At 42.5% G+C, this 23,226-nt stretch overlaps 1 protein-coding gene across 2 annotated transcripts in view; it reads left to right on the forward strand.

Moving 5' to 3' along the window:
- The first annotated feature begins 746 nt into the window (after positions 1 to 746).
- The window catches only part of LOC126272520 (cytochrome P450 6k1-like), an 87,498-nt gene continuing 65,018 nt past the window's right edge, over positions 747 to 23,226 (forward strand). For both annotated transcript variants that reach the window (XM_049975428.1, XM_049975426.1), the window contains exons 1-3: positions 747 to 917; positions 10,853 to 11,090; positions 21,871 to 22,109. In XM_049975428.1, the coding sequence (XP_049831385.1) occupies positions 10,862 to 11,090; positions 21,871 to 22,109 (468 nt within the window). In that variant the 5' untranslated portion in view covers positions 747 to 917; positions 10,853 to 10,861. The remainder of the gene's footprint in view (positions 918 to 10,852; positions 11,091 to 21,870; positions 22,110 to 23,226) is intronic.

Here is a 23,226-nt window from a genome sequence, read left to right on the forward strand (position 1 = left end):
GATGAAAGAGTCGTATCCGTGTCCATACTATCGAAAGCTCTTCAGTGTATTGTTTCAGCCGGTCATTAATCCGCATTTTCTCCCCACACACTTCATACTTAACTGAATGTCACAGCAAGAGATCCATTGTTTTGAAGCTCGACGGAAGTCGTTTGTTTTTCTTTCTTTCTTTCTTTATCTTTTTTTAAGCTTGCGGTTGCTGCCCTATCACTTCCCTGCTGAATGTATTGTCAAGGTAAAATTGAACCGCCTCTCGTACGATGAAGGAGAACAGATCGATTCTCATCAGAGATCTTGTCGATAAATTTACTGACGAGACTACTGGAGCTGTCTGTAAATAATTATTACTCTGAAACTGTTTGATTGGTCCTACAACACTCTAGCTTCCCTGGCTTTATTGCGCAAAAATGGAAGAAAGCCACAGATTTCCTGTTTTATTTATGTACGTATATTGTCGCAGCTCGTTAGATAGAATGCCCTGGAGAATAATCGATACCGAAAACGTCACCATTACAAGTAGTGGAAAATGCAGGTGACCTATTAACGTAACTGCACCAGAATTGGCTGGCATAGTTGCGACTTAGTAATCACAATCCACGTGTCACGGTTCAGATAACATTCTTTATACACGATAGATACAGGCGCTCAGCTGCCACAGACCGCTTGTGACCTGTTTGTGCGGAACTTGTGGTCAGCTTGGTATCAGGAAGCTGCAGCATAGCTTTCAGTCTGTGAGTAGGCTGCGCAGGCGTCGGTTCGCCGATCACGTCTGTAAACATTTCAGCCTCTTATGTGCAAAAAGGTGAAGAAGTAGAAGGTTGCATTACAGCTACGGGGACGTGTGTGTTATTGTCCACGCAATTCTGCTCTTTTCTTCTACCGATTACCAATCTCAACAAAGCTTCGCACTCGTAGCGGTCAGTAGTCACAATAATGTGTATTACGCGTTTGAATCTATGTCCTACAGTTGCTTGTGTGTTTGTCTGTCCGTGTGCTATGCTTATTGTTTGCTTTAGAGTTTATAATTATCATTATTATTAGTAGTAGATCTTCATCATGTAGTTTACATAGTGATTGTTATTGCTGTCACTCTTTATGTCTACAGCCCGCCAGATTTTATAAGGTGTGTGCGTTAGTAGAAAAAGGTAAAGGCTGTGGTATGTTTGTCAGACTTACAGCCGGATCAGTCTGACACTAGATTAGATTAGCTCATGATGTGATTACCAGAGGCAGTACGCTGAAGTGACAAATATCGTGGGATAGCGACACGCGCATGTACAGATGGCGGTAGAACCGCGAACGCAAGATATAAAAGCGCGGTGCATTGACAGAGCTGTCATATTTACCCAGGTGATTCATGTGAAAAGTTTTCCGATGTGATTAATGCAGCACGACGGGAATCAACAGACTTTGATCGCGGAAGGGTAGTTGGAGCTAGACCCATAAAACATTCCATATCGCAAATCGTTGGGGAGTTCACTCTTCCGAAATACACGGTGTCAAGGGTGTGCCGAGAATACCAGATTTCGGTTATTACCCCACACCATGGAAAATGCAGTTTCTAACGGCCTTCTCTTAGCGATCGAGAGCAGCGGCATTTGTGTAAAGTTGCAAGTACTAACGGAAAGCAACACTGCGTGAAATAACCGCAGAATCCAATGTGGGACGTACAATGTAACAGTCGTATGATCCGCTAGGACAGTGCGGCGAAATTTGGCGTTAAGGGGAGGTTTACTATCTTTGGTCCGAAAAACGCATGTTCTATAAGAATTTTTTTTTCGAGGTGTGTTATAGATATCAACGTCAAATTTGGTCAAAATGTTTGCTGATATTTCTTCTACAAACTGGAATTTTTTCGACCGGAAATGTCGAAGAGAAAAGGCGGAAGTGCTGTCGGAATGAAACAAAATTTCGATGTAGACCTCCACGAGCGGTATGTCACAGGTCAGCCGGCTCGTCTGAAATCAAAATTGAGTCGACGTTAGCGACGTATATAAGATTCTTTAGGAGTTGTACCTTGCTTAAGTTATTTGGACCATAAGAAACAAAATGGTGGCCATTTGAAAAAAAAAAGAGGTTTTCCATCGATTTTTAGACTTCGACGGCCAAGTAAAAATATTTGTGGTTGATGGATCGGAATAAAAGTGGTACTCCTATACAATTTAGTTAGCTTCGTCGGAAACAAAGAATCATGCCAATCGTTTCAGTAGATTTGAAGTTACCTTACCGCGCGATTTAAAAAAAAAAGTCTTTTCGAGAAAAACTACATATAAATGCAATATTATGCAACGTACGTTCAATCTGCTATTCCGGGTCCATAAACTAGTCCTTCCTCTTCCCCATAGAGGACGTTCTGCTCGATCTGGGCCATCCTGCCCTGTTCCACAGCCACCCGTACGGCCGGTAACAAGCGGTTTTCGGCCATCTTGAATCCGGTGGTCATCCGAATGCTTGGCGAACTGCGTCGAATAGAGTCCCAGGGTGACGTCCATCGTTGTCATGGTCTTCAGAATTGCTGAATACCCTTCGTTGAAGCTGCTCACTGGCAGGAAAGTCGAAATTCCACAGTCTTCGCACCTGAATGCAAATGCTGTGGGGCTAACTTCCAAACACACAAGTTACAACTTTCATTTGAATTTTGTGTGTTTCCTCCCAAGCACCGGTACAATAATTTGTCGTCCGAAGGAAAAAAAAAACTGGTGCGTGAAAAAGGTCGACTTCAGGCAGGTGCAATTTTTTTGTTCAACCACGAATAACAAACATTTCCGTTCCGTATTCGGAAAAACCTTTTCAGGGGTGGATTCTAAACACTTTTATGGATCCAGAAATGCAGTTTTTTAAAAAAAGATAGAAAACGTCCTTTTAATGAACTATGGCACCAGGCGACCGACTCGACTGCCTTTGCTAACAGGACATCACCTGCAGCGCCTCTTCTGGACTCGTGACCATATCGAATGGACCCTAAACGACGGGCTGGTCAGATGGGTCCTGATTTCAGTTCGTAAAAGCTCTATAGTGAGGTTCGAGGGTGGCGCAGATCCCACAATGTCACTAACCCATGTTGTCAACAACTCACTGTGTAAACTGTTCGTGGCTCCATTATGTTATGGCCCGTGTTTACAAGGAATGGACTGGGTCTTCTAGCCCAACTGAGCCGATGATTGACTGGAAATGGGTATGTTCGGCAACCTGGACACCAGTTTTAACCATTCATGGACAAGATAATCCGTCATAATACCAGGCCACAGCTGTTTGCAATTGGTTTGAAGAACATTATGGACAATTCGAGCGAATGACCTGGCCATCCAAATCAACCGACATGAATCTAAACAAACACTGATGGGGCATAATCGAGAGGTCATTTCGAGCACAAAATCTTGCAACGGCAACACTTTCGCAATTGTACATGGCTATAGAGCTAGTATGGCTCAATACACTCCTGGAAATTGAAATAAGAACACCGTGAATTCATTGTCCCAGGAAGGGGAAACTTTATTGACACATTCCTGGGGTCAGATACATCACATGATCACACTGACAGAACCACAGGCACATAGACACAGGCAACAGAGCATTCACAATGTCGGCACTAGTACAGTGTATATCCACCTTTCGCAGCAATGCAGGCTGCTATTCTCCCATTGGAGACGATCGTAGAGATGCTGGATGTAGTCCTGTGGAACGGCTTGCCATGCCATTTCCACCTGGCGCCTCAGTTGGACCAGCGTTCGTGCTGGACGTGCAGACCGCGTGAGACGACGCTTCATCCAGTCCCAAACATGCTCAATGGGGGACAGATCCGGAGATCTTGCTGGCCAGGGTAGTTGACTTACACCTTCTAGAGCACATTGGGTGGCACGGGATACATGCGGACGTGCATTGTCCTGTTGGAACAGCAAGTTCCCTTGCCGGTCTAGGAATGGTAGAACGATGGGTTCGATGACGGTTTGGATGTACCGTGCACTATTCAGTGTCCCCTCGACGATCACCAGAGGTGTACGGCCAGTGTAGGAGATCGCTCCCCACACCATGATGCCGGGTGTTGGCCCTGTGTGCCTCGGTCGTATGCAGTCCTGATTGTGGCGCTCACCTGCACGGCGCCAAACACGCACACGACCATCATTGGCACCAAGGCAGAAGCGACTCTCATCGCTGAAGACGACACCTCTCCATTCGTCCCTCCATTCACGCCTGTCGCGACACCACTGGACGCGGGCTGCCCGATGTTGGGGCGTGAGCGGAAGACGGCCTAACGGTGTGCGGGACCGTAGCCCAGCTTAATGGAGACGGTTGCGAATGGTCCTCGCCGATACCCCAGGAGCAACAGTGTCCCTAATTTGCTGGGAAGTGGCGGTGCGGTCCCCTACGGCACTGCGTAGGATTCTACGGTCTTGGCGTGCATCCGTGCGTCGCTGCGGTCTGGTCCCAGGTCGACGGGCACGTGCACCTTCCGCCAACCACTGGCGACAACATCGATGTACTGTGGAGACCTCACGCCCCACGTGTTGAGCAATTCGACGGTACGTCCACCTGGCCTCCCACATGCCCACTATACGCCCTCGCTCAAAGTCCGTCAACTGCACATACGGTTCACGTCCACGCTGTCGCGGCATGCTACCAGTGTTAAAGACTGCGATGGAGCTCCGTATGCCACGGCAAACTGGCTGACACTGACGGCGGCGGTGCACAAATGCTGCGCAGCTAGCGCCATTCGACGGCCAACACCGCGGTTCCTGTTGTGTCCGCTGTGCCGTGCGTGTGATCATTGCTTGTACAGCCCTCTCGCAGTGTCCGGAGCAAGTATGGTGGGTCTAACACACCGGTGTCAATGTGTTTCTTTTTTCCATTTCCAGGAGTGTATTTCGGCAAGAGTCTTCCTACTTGTCGAGTCCACCCCATGTCGTGTTGGTGCACAACGCTGGACAAAAGGAGGTCCGACACGATATTAGGAGGTATCCCATGCTTCACCCCAATGTCTAGTTCCCTTAAGTGGGATGTGGAGCGCTGCCTTACGAGACCTATGACGCGATCGGCAGCAGATCTTATTGGCGTTTGTTACGATTGTTACATACTGGTCCTCTCAGCGTTCACCTCGGTGGAGCAGCCTACGCCCTCTGCTCAGGCGCACCGCTGACGGCCGAGGAAGTACTGCGACTTGTATTGGGACGACGGTACTGTTTTCTCAGGCTGTTTTCTCAGCACTGGGCAAAATCACCCAGTGGTGCACAATCTGGAAAGGGAAAACCAGTCCTAAGAAGAGCCAAACAATCTCTTCACTACCAAGGCAAAGCTCCTCTCTTCACTACCAAGACAAAGCTCCCCAACCACCACCCATCAGTAGCGGCACTGTATTCGTTTGGTGAGACTAATTCGAATACTTGGTCTTACTATAGACGAGAGGTTGACTAGGTCGCACGTAACCGGTGAAGTCAGTAACGGCTGTGGCCTGTTTTAGCAATGGTACCTCTACATGGTTACTCTGCAATTCACACTTAAGTGCCTGGCAGAGGGTTCATCGAACCATTTTCATACTACTTCTCTACCATGCCAACCTCCAATTGCGCGTGACAAAAAGGAACACCTAAATCTTTCCGTTCGAGCTCTGATTTCTCTTATTTTATTATGATGATCATTTCTCCCTACGTAGATGGGTGTCAACAAAATATTTACGCATTCGGAATAGAAAGTTTGTGATTGAAATTTCGTAAACAGATCTCGCCGCAAAGAAAACCGCCTTTGTTTCAGAGACTGCCACCCCAGCTAGTGTATCGTATCAGTGACACTCTCACCCCTATTGCGCGACAACATGAAACGAGCTGCCCTTCGTTGCACTTTTTCGATGTCGACCGTCAATCTTACCTGGTAAGGATCCCATACTGCACAGCAGTATTCCAGCAGAGGACGGACAAGTGTAATGTAGGCTGTCTCTTCAGTGGGTTTGTCGCATTCGCATCTTCTAAGTGTTCTGCCAACAAAGCGCAGTCTTCGTTTCGCCTTCCCCACAATATTATCTATATGCTCTTTCCAATTTAAGTTACTCGTAATTGTAATTAGTAGGTATATAGTCGAATTGACAGCCCTTAGATTTGTGCGATTTATCGTATACCCTAAATTTATTGGATTTGTTTTAGTACACATGTGGATAACCTCGCACTTTTCTCTGTTTAGGGCTAATTGCCATTTTTCGCACCATACAGAAATTCTGTCTAGAGCATTTTGTAATTGGAATTGATCGTCTGGTGATTTTACTGGACGGTAAATTACAGCGTCATCTGCAAACAATCTAAGCGGGCCGCTCTGATTATCACCTAGATCATTTATATGAATCAGGAACAGCAGAGGGACTATGACACGACCTTGCGGTATCAAAAGCCTTCTGGAAATCTAGGAATATGAAATCGATCTGAGATCCCTTGTCGACAGCAGTCATTACTTCATGGGAATAAAGAGCTAGCTGCGTTGCACAAGAACGATATTTTCTGAATCCGTGTTGGTTATGTAGCAATAAGTCATTTTCTTCAAGGTGATTCATAATGTTCGAGTACAGTATACGCTCCAAAATGCTACTGCAAATTGAGGACAGTGATATGGTCCTGTAATTCAATTGCTTACTCCTATTTCCTTTCTTGAATATTGGTGTGACCTGTGCTACTTTCCAGTCTTTAGGAACAGACCTTTCGTCAAGTGATCGGTTGTATATGATTGCTAAGAAATGCGCTATTGTGTCTGCATACTCTAAAAGGAACCTGATTGGTATACCATCTGGACCGGAAGACTTGCCTTTCATAAATTGTTTCGTAACACCTAAGATATCTTGAAGAGTGATACACTATGAGACAAACTGAAACTGGCATGGCATCATACACTACGTGATCAAAAGTATCGGACACCTATTAGTGGACATTAATATGGTGTGTGTCCACCCTCCGCCTCTATGTCGGCTTGAACTCTATTCGGGACACTTTCAGTGAGGTGTCTGCATGTCTATGGAACAATGGAAGTCCATTCTTCCCCAAGAGCCAAAACCCGAGAGAGTACTCATGTTGGACACTGGGGGTCTGGAGCGAAGTCGACGTTCTTATTCCAAAACTATTCCACTGGTTTCGGGTTGGAACTCTGGGCAGGCCAGTCTATTTCGGGAATGTTATTCTCAGAAACCATTGCCTTACAGGTGGTGCTTTATGTCAGGGTGTGAATTGTCATGCTGATGAAAATAATGATCGTCTCAGTACTATTCCTCTGTTGCATGCAAAACACAATTCCGTAAAATGTACAAACATCGCTCCGCATTTATCGTTTTCTTAAGCGCAGTGAAGCAACCACACTGTAATAGCGAAAAACACCCCCATACCGTAACACTACCTCTCATTGTTGGCATCACACATTGTGGCAGGTAACGTTCTCCAGGCATTCGTCAAACCTATACCTTTCCATCAGATTACCACAGGGTGATTCATCACTCCAAATCACTCTGTTCCTGTCATCCTGTGCAGTGCCGTCTGTCTTTACATCATCTCAACTGTCGCTCAACGTTGACCACAGAAATGTGTGGTATACAAGTAGCTGCTCGACAACTGTACTCCATTCTTTTCAACTCCGTTCTTACAGTCACTGTCTTAGATGGACTGGTGGTATCACTTTTCAACCCAAAAATGATTCCCTCCGCCCATTCCATGCGATTCCGTACCACCATCTCCTGCAATGCTCGATGTCCCCCGTCCGACAGTACATGATGTCTCACTGCTCTTAATTTAGCTGTGGTTCTTCTTTCCCGTTTCCACTTAACAATCACATCATCAACAGTCGAACTGGGTACCTTTTGAAGGATGTAAATGTTACTGATGCATTTGTCACTGAGGCCATATCCAGTGACTGGTTGACATTCGACGTCACTGAGTTCTCCTGACCGAGCCATTCTACTGTAACTACTTCATCTACATCTACATGGATACTCTGTAAATCACATTTAAGTGCCTGGCAGAGAGTTCACCGAACGACCTTCACAATTCTCTATTATTCCAATCTCGTACAGCGCGCGGAAAGAATGAAACACCTATATCTTTCCGTACGAGCTCTGATTTCCCTTATTTTATCGCGTTGATCGTTCCTCCCTATGTAGGTCGGTGTCAACAAAATCTTTTCGCATTCGGAGGAGAAAGTCGGTGATTGGAATTTCGTGAGAAGATTCCACCGCAACAAAAAACGCCGTTCTTTCAATGATGTCCAGCCCAAATCCTGTATCATTTCTGTGACACTCTCTCCCATATTTCGCGATAATACAAAATGTGCTGCCTATCTTTGAACTTTTTCGATGTACTCCGTCAGTCCTACCTGGTAAGGATCCCACATCGCGCAGCAGTAGTCTAAAAGAGAACGGACCAGGGTAGTGTTGGCAGTCTCCTTAGTAGGTTTGTTACATTAGCTTTTTACCAAAATACCGTGCGTGTTTATGTTGCGTTTATTTTTTCAAAGCCAAAAAATGTGTCAGGCTTGTCGAGTTTCCCGGAGTGTCGATTTTTCGAGAGCCCAGTTTTAGGAGCTCTAATGTTGATCATATGACTCTAAAATGCTTGAAAAAACTTTAAAACTCACTATTTTTCATCTAAAATTTAGAACATTTCCAGAGGCAAAACCTCCAGAAGGCCCCCCCCTCCCAACATTTTTTTATAAGTCGGCGCCCCTGAGTCGACAGAGATAATGTTATAGGTCTTCCACTTGTAAAATAATTATAAACAAAATATGATCGACATTGTTAATATAAATACCCTCTATACAAAAGAACATCATGCTCTGTGGAAGACCTATAACATTATCTCTGTCGACTACATCTGAAAACAATTTTGTTTGTGTATGTTAGCTACTGTCGATACTGTGAACAAACAAAATGTGACTGATGTTTAACATGTTCGAGACTCTGCACAAACGGACTATAAGAAAACTATAGAAAAAGTTCTTACAAATTTCGCCTTTTTATGTATTACAGTAAAATCAAAGGAACAAAGCAGAATCTCACAAATCAAAAACATTACGTAGAAATGGCACAGTACTCTTGGAAATGGGGATCGCTTCCCGAAACGCATCGTGTAAAATATAAGTAAAAGAAATTCGTGACTGGTTAGCAGAAAAGTTATTTATAAACAAACCCACTGTTTTCAGAGTCTCAAGTATACAGAGACCATTTATAATGGATCGAATCAGACAGTAAACGACAGTTTACAGGATAGGAGCCTCGTGTGAAGTTCTGACAGCCACCATTCTCGATGAAGCGACAAGAACGAACTGGAAGACGCTCTGAAAATACACCTAAATCGTTGTAGACATAGGTGCTAAACAAGGAGGTAGACCCTGCTACAACTAGAGATGGGACTGCGAGCATTGGCGACGAGTATGTTGACATGAGCTTCGCAAACAAATGAAGAAATACACTGATATAATTTATAGATGCAAAGTTGGACTGTATTTAGCAATTTAAATGCATGTTGTACAACACTAATTAAAAGACATATTCGTCAATGTTTAGTGATTTACAATGGTAATTTTCATAGCAAACTTCCAATCCTCTTAGAATTTTGTATCGTTCTGCGTCAAGCTACGTATGTTCATATCAATGGACACTAAAAGGTTTAAAAGTTCAGCGTTTCCACATGAATACTACCAGATTTTCAAATACAATTAAAAAGCTACGAGACATAGGTACTTGTGACTTGTGGTAACATGTAAGATAACGCCAAAAGTTTTGTACCAATAATTAATACGCTACTACATGGGCACCTTTCTTAACCCTGAACATGTTTTTACGATACCCTTTCTCGACCTGTGTGTGCTGAAGCATGTCTGGGAAGATGGAGGCTCCCGCATCCATATTTCTTCTGAGGACATCGCCAACGTCATGCGGAGGCGAGGCACATAACCCCACAGGAAGAAATCCAAATTGGTTATTTCCGGAGACCTCCGTAGGCACTTTGTTAGCCCATCACGTCCTTCTCACCGCTGCCAGAACCTGTCCGCCTATTTATACTCCCAGTGGCTAGGAACTTACCATAGCAAGCCTTCATCATCTTAACTTGAGGTGGATCCCTTCGAAATTCACGTCGGGAACTTCTTTAGACGGCAACGGACGATTTCTTTATTGCATACGACACCACACACTGGGCCACCTCTTAATGTGCAGTTTTTCTGGTGATTATTTACCACTTGATAAAAAAGAAAACGAATCGCTCGGAAAAAAAATTTACACAAAACTTTTTGAGTTGCTTTACATGAGGGCGCAAAGTTGAAGTATCGATGTCTCACATTCTTTTTAAATTCGATTTGGCAATCAGGTAGGTTTCATGTGGACACCTGTTTTATCTGATGTCTCTTGAGTAATTATGCCCAAAACGCAGTTTTAATTCGGCGCAATAATTTTTGGTATCCATACGTAATGTTGTGCTTTCCCTGCTTGTCTTAAGTTCACATGCTGTTGCTCTTTAATGATACTGTGATCTGTATAATTAAATTACTCATTGAAATGTGGCCTATGAAGTATTTCACACATGTAAGAAACTCCAAGTTACGATATAAAATAAACATTTTCTCCTTTACAAAAATTAGATGGGTAGTAAGCGTATGTGACTGCCATGTGGAGGACCTTAGTTCGAATTCCAGTACTGTCAACGATGTTGTCCTTCGCGGGAGGACTGGAGCAGGATGTACCTACCCTCGTAAGTCTGGGAGAACGGCAGACTGATCACATGCCGTTCCTACCGCAGCCAACGAAGCCGTTGGCAGTGAATAGCACTGCAGTCGGTTGGTATCGCGTGGCCCTCTGTGTTTGATGGTAGAGTTAAGTTGGTTTCTTTTCTTTTTGTAGCCTTCCAGGATGATCACAGAGAGCAGCTCGATGGGCTCGTGGTCCACTGCACTACTCGCCGCTGTTATACTGGGTGTTATTTCGTTCTGCTCATTCTTCGCTCTACGCTTCCGGTATTGGAAGGACAGAGGAGTGCCATATATACTGCCAAGCTTCCCTTTCGGAAATATGCGTCGCTGCTTGTTAGGAAAGATGTCAATGGGGATGAACATTGCAGAGATATACAAAAGGATGAAGGGTAAGTGTGACATAATGCTGTGCTTGTTTTAACCTGTACGTAACTTGGTCCCACAGTTTTTCAGATGTTTATCTACACCCCGTGGCAGGTTCAACATTTGTGTACGAAGTGTACCATAGTAGCAAAAACTGGCCTGTGTGAAGTACACGACAGTGGAACCAAAAACTTTCCAGTGAAAATGTGGCCGCATATGAGCTGTTTGCGAGTTAATTGCTTGTGTGTGATTAGGTATCGTCACTGACTTTCGTCTGTATATATAAAAGGCAATTTCGTGACCGCCTGACTGACTGACTCATCATCGGCCAGCCCAAACAGCTAGGGATTGAAACTTGAAATTTGGAGAAGGTGTGAATCTTGTATCGTTGGCGTTGTTTAATATGGGATTTTTTGCAATTCGAACCATAAGTAGTTGAATCAAGGGATGAAGGTCTTTTTTGTAAAATTTCGCTATTAAGGTAATTTTGAAGCTGTAACTACGAAACCTGGTATTTGGTTTCTCGGTCAAAAATAAAGAAATACATGTTTCAGCATTTTTGAAAGTTTAACCCATTGGGGGTGAAATAGAGGGCGAAATCTTTTTTTGAAAATATTTCATTATTAAAGAACTACTAAAGTATTTTTAAAGGTACACCCATGAACATTGGTATCCACTATTCGGTTACAGACAAAATAAATACATGTTTTAGTGTTTTTCGAAGCTCAACCCCTAAGGGAGTGAAGCAGGGGATGAGATTTTTTATGAAAATATTTCATTGTGAAACCATTTTAAAGCTAAATGTATGATAATTTAAATAAGGCTTCTTCGTTAGAAATAAGAAAATACTTATTTCACTGTTTTTGGAAATTCAACCTCATGGTAGTAAAACGAAGATTTGTATATGGCTTATCTGTTAGAAAGAAATAAAACCATACGGATGTCAGTAGTTTTGGAAATTCAGCCCTATAGGGATGAAATAGAGGGTGAAATATTTTATGAAAATATTTCATTGTGAAAGCGTTTTTGGAGCTAAATCATTGAAAAATGCTGCTTGGTTTCTCACTTAAAGACGAAAAAATAGGTGTTTCACTATTTTTGGAAAATCAACCTCTAAGGTCGTGCAATAGGGAATGAAAATTTTTAAGTAAATATTTCGTTACATTAAGAAAAATTTAAGCTTAAATTTATTAAAATTAGGTTAGCTGTAAAGAAATATTCGTTAGGAGATGAAATTTTCTATGGAAATATCTCCGCAAGAACACAAAACGCATGATTAACAGAAACTTTGAACTCCAGCTACCAGAATCGCTTTTTGGTCAGAGTCACATTCGGAAAAGACCATGCTTATATGGCCTTAATTGGCGTGAAAAGCTTAAAAGGTGTTGCAGTTTGTGAACGAAAAAAATTTCTATGAAATGAAAACAAAATAATCTCTGTACGCCATATAGTCTACGTGAGCGAAGCAGCAGTTGCTAAGCTAGTATCAAATATTGTCCTAGTTAGCATGAATGTGCTTGAAACGTAAAGTTTTCGATTAAGTCCCGTCTAATTCGGCTTAAGTTTCACCAAACGATGAAGACTTGATCTTGAAGGCCACTCCTTGTGATTAAATTTCTCCAGAGAGCTCATCATCTTATATTAGAAAAAACAATTTTACTCTCATATTTCCCATTATTTTTGCTAGTTCTTAATTCTCTTTACAGTAACTACATAATTAGTCAGTCATGAAATTAGTTTTTCAAAATTCAGTTCTACCTTAAGTCTATGCTTTCTCAAGGACGATTGTGTGCTCTGTAAATTTAGTGATATCTTGAAATCAATATATTTAGATTCTATTTTGAAAGATTTTACGACGTTAAAACGTAGAAAAAAGGCGATTTGTCTTTTTCCACGCGAAAACCTGTTTGTCCCTATTTTTAAGAACTGTAGAAATTATACATGACTTTATTAATGGAATATTTCTTATTTATATCAGTCACAGACTTATATTTTCCTTTTTAGTTGCGTACATAATAACTTTGATCACGTTTACCAACATTCAGTTGCTTTCCCGGCAATTTTCCTTAGTTTAACTACTTCCTGGTGAATTTTTTTCACACGTAACTAACAACTTACAAAGTCTTTTGTTTAACACCTCAGTATAAAATTAAAGTATATTTTCGCATTTCTGTTTCATTTTTCCCAGTGGAAAGTAAAATGATTCTTAAGTTATAGTATTAAAAGTTTCCATTTTTAAACTAACACAAATTTTATATTTCCATTCTTTGCACTAAGATTACTATATTTTGAAGCTAGAACCGTACAATAGGTTAAGTTTTTCTGCTTTCGCTAATAGTGTTTAAAGATGTCAGGAATCACTTTAAATACAAATGAATTTTTTATCGTCTAACGTTTAGTGCTCGAATGAGACTCAGAAATTTATTTCCATTACAGAGGAATGTCTAAGTAGTACTAATTTTAAAAGCACAAATAACTCATTTCCACGAGAACTAGATTTAGATTTTTTTAAATGTCTAACGATAACGCAAGCAAAGGCAGCTTGTGCCTGGGATGGGAGGGGGTCAAGGAGGGGCTCCAAATGATATGTTGCTTTTGTGGAACAATGCTCTTACATTGGCCTCGCCTTGAAGACATAGAATATGGTATGTATTGCTGCATTATCTGCCGTACTCGAAACATGCTCATAGATCTAATGATATCTGCTTTGATTTGTATACTGATAAGTTCACTATTAAATTACAATTTGGGTAGAAAATCTAGAAATAGTCAAATACTCAATACAATAAATATAAACGAGTATGTTTTTCATCCACCCCCATGAACCATGGACCTTGCCGTTGGTAGGGAGGCTTGCTTGCCTCAGCGATACAGATGGCCATACCGTAGGTGCAACCACAACGGAGGAGTATCTGTTGAGAGGCCAGACAAACGTGTGGTTCCTGAAGAGGGACAGCAGCCTTTTCAGTAATTGCAGGGGCAACAGTCTGGATGATTGACTGATCTGGCCTTGTAACAATTGTAACAATAACAAAAATGGCCTTGCTGGGCTGGTAATGCGAACGGCTGAAAGCAAGGAGCCGGCCGCGGTGGTCTCGCGGTTCTAGGCGCGCAGTCCGGAACCGTGCGACTGCTACGGTCGCAGGTTCGAATCCTGCCTCGGGCATGGATGTGTGTGATGTCCTTAGGTTAGTTAGGTTTAAGAAGTTCTAAGTTCTAGGGGACTAATGACCACAGCAGTTGAGTCCCATAGTGCTCAGAGCCATTTGAACCATTTTTGAAAGCAAGGAGAAACTACGGCCGTAATTTTTCCCGGCGGCATGCAGCTTTACTGTATAGTTAAATGATGATGGCGTCCTCTTGGGTAAAATATTCCGGAGGTAAAATAGTCCCCCATTCGGATCTCCGGGCGGGGACTACTCAAGAGGACGTCGTTATCAGGAGAAAGAAAACTGGCATTCTATGGATCGGAGCGTGGAATGTCAGATCCCTTAATCGGGCAGGTAGGTTAGAAAATTTAAAAAGGGAAATGGATAGGTTAAAGTTAGATATCGTGGAAATTAGTGAAGTTCGGTCGCAGGAGGAACGAGACTTTTGGTCAGGTGAATACAGGGTTATAAATACAAAATCAAATAGGGGTAATGCAGGAGTAGGTTTAATAATGAATAAAAAAAAGGAGTGCGGGTAATATACTACAAACAGCATAGTGAACCGATTATTGTGGCCAAGATGGACATGAAGCCCACATCAACTACAGTAGTACAAGTGTATAAGCCAACTAGCTCTGCAGATGATGAAGGAAATTGATGAAATGTATGATGAGATGAAAGAAATTATTCAGGTAGTGAAGGGAAACGAAAATTTAATAGTCATGGGTGACTGGAATTCAAGAGTAGGAAAAGGGAGAGAAGGAAACATCGTAGGTGAATATGGATTGGGGGAAAGAAATGAAAGAGGAAGCCGTCTGGTAGAATTTTGCACAGACCATAACTTAATCATAGCTAACACTTGGTTCAAGAATCATAAAAGAAGGTTGTATACATGGAAGAATCCTGGAGATACTAGCAGGTATCAGATAGATTGTATAATGGTAAGACAGAGATTTAGGAACCAGGTTTTAAATTGTAAGACATTTCCAGGGGCAGATGTGGACTCTGACCACAATCTATTGGTTATGAACTGTAAATTATGAACTGTAGATTAAAACTGAAGAAATTGCGAAAAGGTGGGAATTTAAGGAGATGGGACCTGGATAAATTGAAAGACCAGAGGTTGTACAGAGTTTCAGGGAGAGCGTAAGGGAACAATTGACAGGAATGGGGGTAGAAATACAGAAGACAAATGAGTAGCTCTGAAGGATGAAGTGGTGAAGGCAGCAGAGGATCAAGTAGGTAAAAAGACGAGGGCTAGTAGAAATTCTTGGGTAACAGAAGAAATATTAAATTTAATTGATGAAAGGAGAAAATATAAGAATGCAGTAAATGAAGCAGGCAAAAAGGAATACAAAACGTCTTAAAAATGAGATCAACATAAAGTGCAAAATGGCTAAGCAAGCATGGCTGGAGGACAAATATAAGGATGTAGGGGCTTATCTCACTAGGGTTAAGATATATACTGCCTACAGGAAAATGAAAGAGACCTTTGGAGAAAAGAGAACCACTTGTATGAATATCAAGAGCTCAGATGTAAACCCAGTTCTAAGCAAAGAGGGGAAAGCAGAAAGGTGGAAGGAGTATATAGAGGGTCTATACAAGGGCGATGTACTTGAGGACAATATTATGGAAATGGAAGGGTATGTAGATGAAGATGAAATGGGAGATACGATACTGCGTGAAGAGTTTGACAGAGCACTGAAAGGCCTGAGTCGAAACAAGGCCCCGGGAGTAGACAACATTCCATTAGAACTACTGACGGCCTTGGGAGAGCCAGTCCTGACAAAACTCTACCAACTGGTGAGCAAGATGTATGATACAGGCGAAATACCCTCAAACTTCAAGAAGGATAGAATAATTCCATTCCCAAAGAAAGCAGGGGTTGACAGGTGTGAAAACTACCGAACAATCAGTTTAATAAGCCACAGCCAAAAAACACTAATGCGAATTCTTTACAGACGAATGGAAAAATTAGTTGAAGCCGACCTTGGGGAATATCAGTTTGGATTCCGTAGAAATATTGGAACACGTGAGGCAATACTAACCTTACGATTTATCTTAGAAGAAAGATTAAGGAAAGGCAAACCTACGTTTCTAGCATTTGTAGACTTAGAGAAAGCTTTTGACAATGTTGACTGGAATACTCTCTTTCAAATTCTAAAGGTGGCAGGGGTAAAATACAGGGAGCGAAAGGCTATTTACAATTTGTACAGGAACCAGATGGCAGTTATAAGAGTCGAGTGACATGAAAGGGAGGCAGTGGTTGGGAAGGGAGTGAGACAGGGTTGTAACCTCTCCCCGATGGTATTCAATCTGTATACTGAGGAAGCAGTAAAGGAAGCAAAAGAAAATTTCGGAGTAGGTATCAAAGTCCATGGAGAAGAAATAAAAACTTTGAGGTTCGCCGATGACATTGTAATACTGTCAGAGACAGCAAAGGACTTGGAAGAGCAGTTGAATGGAATGGACAGTGTCTTGAAAGGAGGGTATAAGATGAACATCAACAAAAGCAAAACGAGGATAATGGATGTAGTCGAATTAAATCGGGTGATGCTGAAGCAATTAGATTAATAAATGAGACACTTAAAGTAGTAAAGGAGTTTTGCTATTTGGGGAGCAAAAAAACTGATGATGGTCGAAGTAGAGAGGATATAAAATGTAGACTAGCAATGGCAAGGAAAGCGTTTCTGAAGAAGAGAAATTTGTTAACATCGAGTATAGATTTAAGTGTCAGGAAGTCGTTTCTGAAAGTATTTGTATGGAGTGTAGTCATGTATGGATGTGAAACATGGACGATAAATAGTATGGACAAGAAGAGAATAGAAGCTTTTGAAATGTGGTGCTACAGAAGAGTGCTGAAGATTAGATGGGTAGATCACATAACTAAGAGGAGGTATTGAATAGAATTGGGAAGAAGAGGAGTTTATGGCACAACTTGACAGGAAGAAAGGACCGGTTGGTAGGACATGTTCTGAGGCATCAAGGGATCACAAATTTAGCATTGGAGGGCAGCGCGGAGGGTAAAAATCGTAGAGGGAGACCAACAGATGAATACACAAAGCAGATTCAGAAGGATGTAGGTTGCAGTAAGTACTGGGATATGAAGAAACTTGCAAAGGATAGAGTAGCATGGAGAGCTGCATCAAACCAGTCTCAAGACTGAAGACCACAACAACAACAACATGTTTTTCATTTCAAGATTGGTAACACACTAAGCCGAAAGTATCGTTTTGCACTATCCATGTATTAATTACAATTCAACATCTAATCGCAGTAATTTCTATAAACAATACCAGACATAGCCGTCTGCAGTTACCACAAGATTTTCTCTACTGTACTAATACTAAGTTGTGTGCTTTGAACGTTGACACTTGCACTGCCATTAACGTTCTCGATATATATGAAGAGGGTCACTCCGTTCGCTTCTGACGACAGACCAATTGATGAGGAAGATATTTGTAATTTTTTTGTGCATGAATATTACGTTTTACAACTTCAGCTAATGTAAAAGAATTGCTTAATGAATAAAATACTTCCATTAACATGGTGGTTACTATTTTGGCTAAGAAATCAGGTGGGCATCAACAGAAAATCAACCATGCACCTGAAAAAAATTTGGGAGCCTACGATTCTGAGCACAAACAAGAGGTAATACGATAAACACCAAGAAAATTAAACAAGGACAAAGGAATGTACTCAAATTATACCATACGCTGTTGAGGTAATTACATTAGAAAATACGATACTAAAGTAGCCCACGAGTTTTGCTATTTGGGCAGCAAAATAATTAATGAGGTCCGCATTCGAAGATATATTAAGTGCAGATTGGCAAGAGCTATGAAACTATGACTGAAAATGTAAATTTGTTATCACTGAATATAAATTTTAATTATTAAAAAAAAACAGTTTTGTAGGGTTATAGAGTGTAGCCTCATATTCGGATGATAATCAGTTTAGGCAAGAAGAGAAATCTAGCGTTTGAGAAGAAGGCTCGAAAATATATTAGTTAGATCGGATAACTAGTGAGAAAGTACTGAGTTGAGCTGGGGAGGAAATAACGTCACAGCGCAACTTGACTAAAATAAGAAGCCTGTTGATAGGACACGTACAAAGGCAGCAAGGAATAGTCAGTATGCTAATGAACTGTGGAAATGGGCGGCGAGGGGGGGGGGGGGAGAGTGGGTAAGAGTAGCAGGAGACGAATGCTTGAGTGTGGACTGAAATGCGTGTAAGTTGCAGTAGTTATGCAGAGAAAGACCCTGTACAACACAGGGTAGTGTGAAGAGCAGCATCAAACCATTTCCCGGACTGAAGACAACAATGGCAACAACAACAACAACAACATGATCCCGAGATCTACACTAGTGGCCATTAAAATTGCTACACCAAGAAGAAATGCAGATGGTAAATCGGTATTCATTGGACAAATATATTATACTAGAACTGACATGTGATTACATTTTCACACAATTTGGGTGCATGGATCCTAAGAAATCGGTACCCAGAACAACATCCTCTGGCCGTAATAACGGCCTTGATACGCCTGGGCATTGAGTCAAACAGAGCTTGGATGGCGTGTACAGGTACAGCTGCCATGCAGCTTCAACACGATACCACAGTTCATCAAGAGTAGTGACTAGCGTATTGTGACGAGCCAGTTGCTCGGCCACCATTGACCAGACGTTTTTCAATTGGTGAGAGATCTGGAGAATGTGTTGGCCAGGCAGCAGTCGAACGTTTTCTGTATCCAGAAAGGGCCGTACAGGACCTGCAACATGCGGTCGTGCATTACCCTGCTGAAATGTAGGGTTTACCAGGGATCGAATGAAGTGTAAAACCATGGATGTGTGTGATGTCCTTAGGTTAGTCAGGTTTAAATAATTCTAAATTCTAGGCGACTGATAACCTCAGAAGTTAAGTCGTTTAATGCTCAGAGTCATTTTTGGAGGGTAGAGCCACGGGACGCAACACATCTGAAATGTAACGTCCATTGTTCGAAGTGACGTCAATGCGAACAAGAGGTGACCGAGACGTGTAACTAATGGCACCCAATTCCATCACTCTGGGTGATACACTAGTATGGCGATGACGCATACACGCTTCCAATGTGCGTTCACCGCGATGTCGCCAAACACGGAAACGACCATCACGATGCTGTAAACAGAACCTGGATTCATCCGAAAAAACGACGTTTTGCCATTCGTGCACCCAGGTTCGTCGTTGAGTACACGATCGCAGGCGCCCCTGTCTGTGATGCAGCGTCAAGGGTAACCGAAGCCATGGTCTCCAAGCTGATAGTCCATGCTGCTGCAAACGTCGTCGAACTGTTCGTGCAGATGGTTGTTGTCTTGCAAACGTCCCCATCTGTTGACTCAGGAATCGAGACGTGGCTGCACGATCCGTTACAGCCATGCGGATAAGATGCCTGTCATCTCGACTGCTAGTGATACGAGGCCGTTGGGATCCAGCGCGGCGTTCCGTATTACCCTCCTGGACTCACCGATTCCATATTCTGCTAACAGTCATTGGATCTCGACCAACGCGAGCAGCAGTGTCGCGATACGTTAAACCGCAATCGCGATAGGCTACAATCCGACCTTATCAAAGTCGGAAACGTGATGGTACGCATTTCTCCTCCTTACACGAGGCATCACAACAACGCTTCACCAGGCAATGCCGGTCAACTGCTGTTTGTATATGAGAAATCGGTTAGAAACTTTCCTCATTTCAGCACGTTGTAGTTATCGCCACCGGCGCCAACCTTGTGTGAATGCTCTGAAAAGCTTATCATTTGCTTAGCATGATGCTATGGGGAACATTCACATGGGAATCCATGGGTCCAGCGGAGCTCGTGCGAGGCACCATGTCAACGAAAGTGTATCGTACACTGGTTGTAGAGCATGTACATCCCTTCATGACGATCATGTTTTCCGAGGGCAGTTGCATTTTGCAGCATGATCATGCGCAGTGTGACAAGGTCAGGAGTGTGATGGAACACAGTGGCCAATTCCAACTGATGTGCTGCCCTCTCTCCTGCCCCACTCGCCAGATCTGAACACGATCGAACACATCTGGAATGTGACTGCACGTGGCGTCAGAGGTCATGCCACTCCCCCTCCCCCCCCCCCCCCCCCCCCCCCCCGCCCTTCCCTAGAATTTATGGGAATTAAGCGTTTTGTGTGTGTGCAGACGTTGTGCAACTCCCTCCACGACCTACTAAGGCCTGGTTGCTTCCATGTCGCGACACGTCGCAGCTGTTATCCGTGTCAAAAGTGTACATACCGGCCGTTAGATAGGTGGTTATTGTGTCTAGGTGACACATTCACTCACTCATTGATACATCATGGGCAATTCCAAACTACTAGGGACGAAAACTCGAAATTTGGAGAGGGTGTGGATGTTGTACTGTAGGTGTCACTTAAGAAGGAAGAGGGTGAAATGTTTTTTTTTAATGTGTCGCTATTAAGGCAATTTTGAAGTCAGATCTCTGAAAATATCTATTTGGTTCAAATGGCTCTGAGCAATGTGTACTTAACATCTGAGGTCATCAGTCCCCTAGAACTTAGAACTACTTAAACCTAACTAACCTAAGGACATCATACACATCCATGCCCGAGGCAGGATTCGAACCTGCGACCGTAGCGGTCGCTCGGTTCCAGACTGAAGCGCCTAGAACCGCTCGGGCACTCCGGCCTGCTTGTATTTGGTGTCTCGGTCAGAAATAAATACGTCTTTTAGCATTTATAGAAATTTAATACTTAGGTGGGTGAAATAGTGGGTCAAAGTTTCGCTGAAAACAGTTCGTTATTAAAGAACTATTAAATTATTCTGAAGCTACATCTGTGAAAAGCGGTATTTGGCTTCTCGGTTACATATAAAGAACTACGTGTTTCAGTGTTTTTGGAAATTCAGTCCCTAAGGGGGTGAAAACGAAGATGGAAATTATAATGAAATAGTTAATTATGAACGCATTTTCAAAGCTAAATCTATGAAAATCTGCATTTGGCTTCTCGCTTTGAAACATAAAGCTACATGTGACACAGTTTTCAGAAATTCAGCCCGTAAGGGGGTGGAATGGAGTACGAAAATTATCAAGAAAATATTTAGATCCATTGAAAATTTTTAAAGCTAAACCAATGAAGATTGGTATTTCACTTCTTGGTTAGATATAAAGTAATATGTGGAAGGCTGTCGAAGTTTCCCTGGAAATATCTCCAAAAGAACGTAAAGGCGTGATTAAAAAAACCTTGTATTGTAGCTATCAGAATCGTAGTTTCATCAAGTACATTCGGAGAAGACCATGTGCCTATGGCCTTAACTAGCTTGAAAAGTTTAGAAAGTGTTGCAATTTGTGAACAACATGAAAATTCGATAAAAACAAAGAATCTGAGCAGACCACACAGCTTACGAGAGCGAAGCAGTGTACCATAAGCCAGTTTACCACTATACTCAACAGTTTCAACGGAGAAAATGAAAAATTACTCCACGAATTCATACTTTGTAAGGAGATTGTTCCCAGTTGTTATCAGTTGTATGGCTTCATCCTCAAGCTTAATACAGTACTTTTTTTCCCAATGAGTGACAGACGATATGATTTGCTTTCTGCTAGGTGCCTGCTATTGGCTCCAATCCTGATGTTAGTTATTCTGCACAGGTCATAGATTCGTGGGGATCTACGCTCTGTTGCGACCCGTTCTGGTCATTATCGACCCCACCCTGGTGCACTGCGTGCTGGTGAAGGATTTCCACGTGTTTTACGATCGGGGTATGAACCTGGACGAAACAATGTCACTCAAGAGGCAACTGTTCTGCCTAGCTGGAAACAACTGGAAGAGGCTGCGCCTCAAGCTGGAACCAGCATTCGCTTCTAGCAAGCTCAAGATGATGTTTCCTGTAAGTACACACTATGTATATATGATTGTATATGTGGTTCTTTGAAGTACGTCCGTCGACATAAGTGTTGCAAAAGATTCAACCTTTTTCACAAGACTATGTCGTCTACATGAATGAATGTAGAAACATGAGGTAATTTTGAACCTGTGCATCAAAACTTACTACCGGTGGGGGCCAATCGTTCATTATCCAAAGTGTGCTGAGTCTACATGGCAGCAACACAGCAACAGAAGGCGTTTTGTGTTCTTCGCTTAAACATGTGTAATTCAGTTACAACTGTGCAGCGTGGTTTTCTCCGAGTGAATGGCACTGTACCTCACACAGCTCAGACCATTCGACGATGGCGCTAGCAGTTTTGAGACCCTGGTTGTTACTGCAAATCTACCTGTCGCTCCTTTGCGTTTGTTCAAGGCGTGGAGCGCAAAAGGCAATCTTTCACTCGTCATACCAGTTGAAAGACAGCCTTTCTTCATACGTCTCTTTGGCGTGTTTCACGGCAACATTTGTATTTAAAGCCATGTGGTAGTCATTCACTACAACCCCTTCATGATGGTGATAGACAATAATGCATAGCGTTTTGTGGATTCATACTAGCCCTGGAAATTCAAGGCCATGATTTGCTTTCAGCTGATATTAGGAACATATTTGACATTGAAATGGTGTGCAGGTTGTTCAGAAAATCCCGCTAAAATCTTCTAGGACTTGTAGAGGGGAGTGAGTACATAATACTTAGAATAGGAACCAATGTCCACCAATGTCGTCTAGCGACCCTACAGAGCTTCAAACATATAAGCGCCAACGTCTGTAAATGTATGTATATAAGGGTGATTCTATGATGATTTAAAAACTTACCAAGATAATGGAGAAGGTGATATGTATCAATTTGAGGTAAGGGTTCCCGTACCAGAAACGAACAAATCGAAAGTTATAAGCAAAAGCCGTTCTGATATCTTGTAATGTGGCGCGGTCTCCTGACCATTTCTTACATATTCCGTCCTCACAATCGTATTCTGCACATCAAGACGCTACGTTTGAGCCCAAACTCGATAAGGTAAAGTCAATTTTTCATGATATCATGTAAGTGATATGCAAATCTAATAAGTAAATCGCAAGTGTG

The sequence above is a fragment of the Schistocerca gregaria genome, chromosome 5 (assembly GCF_023897955.1).
Source record: "Schistocerca gregaria isolate iqSchGreg1 chromosome 5, iqSchGreg1.2, whole genome shotgun sequence".
Classification (NCBI taxonomy): Eukaryota; Metazoa; Arthropoda; class Insecta; order Orthoptera; family Acrididae; genus Schistocerca; species Schistocerca gregaria.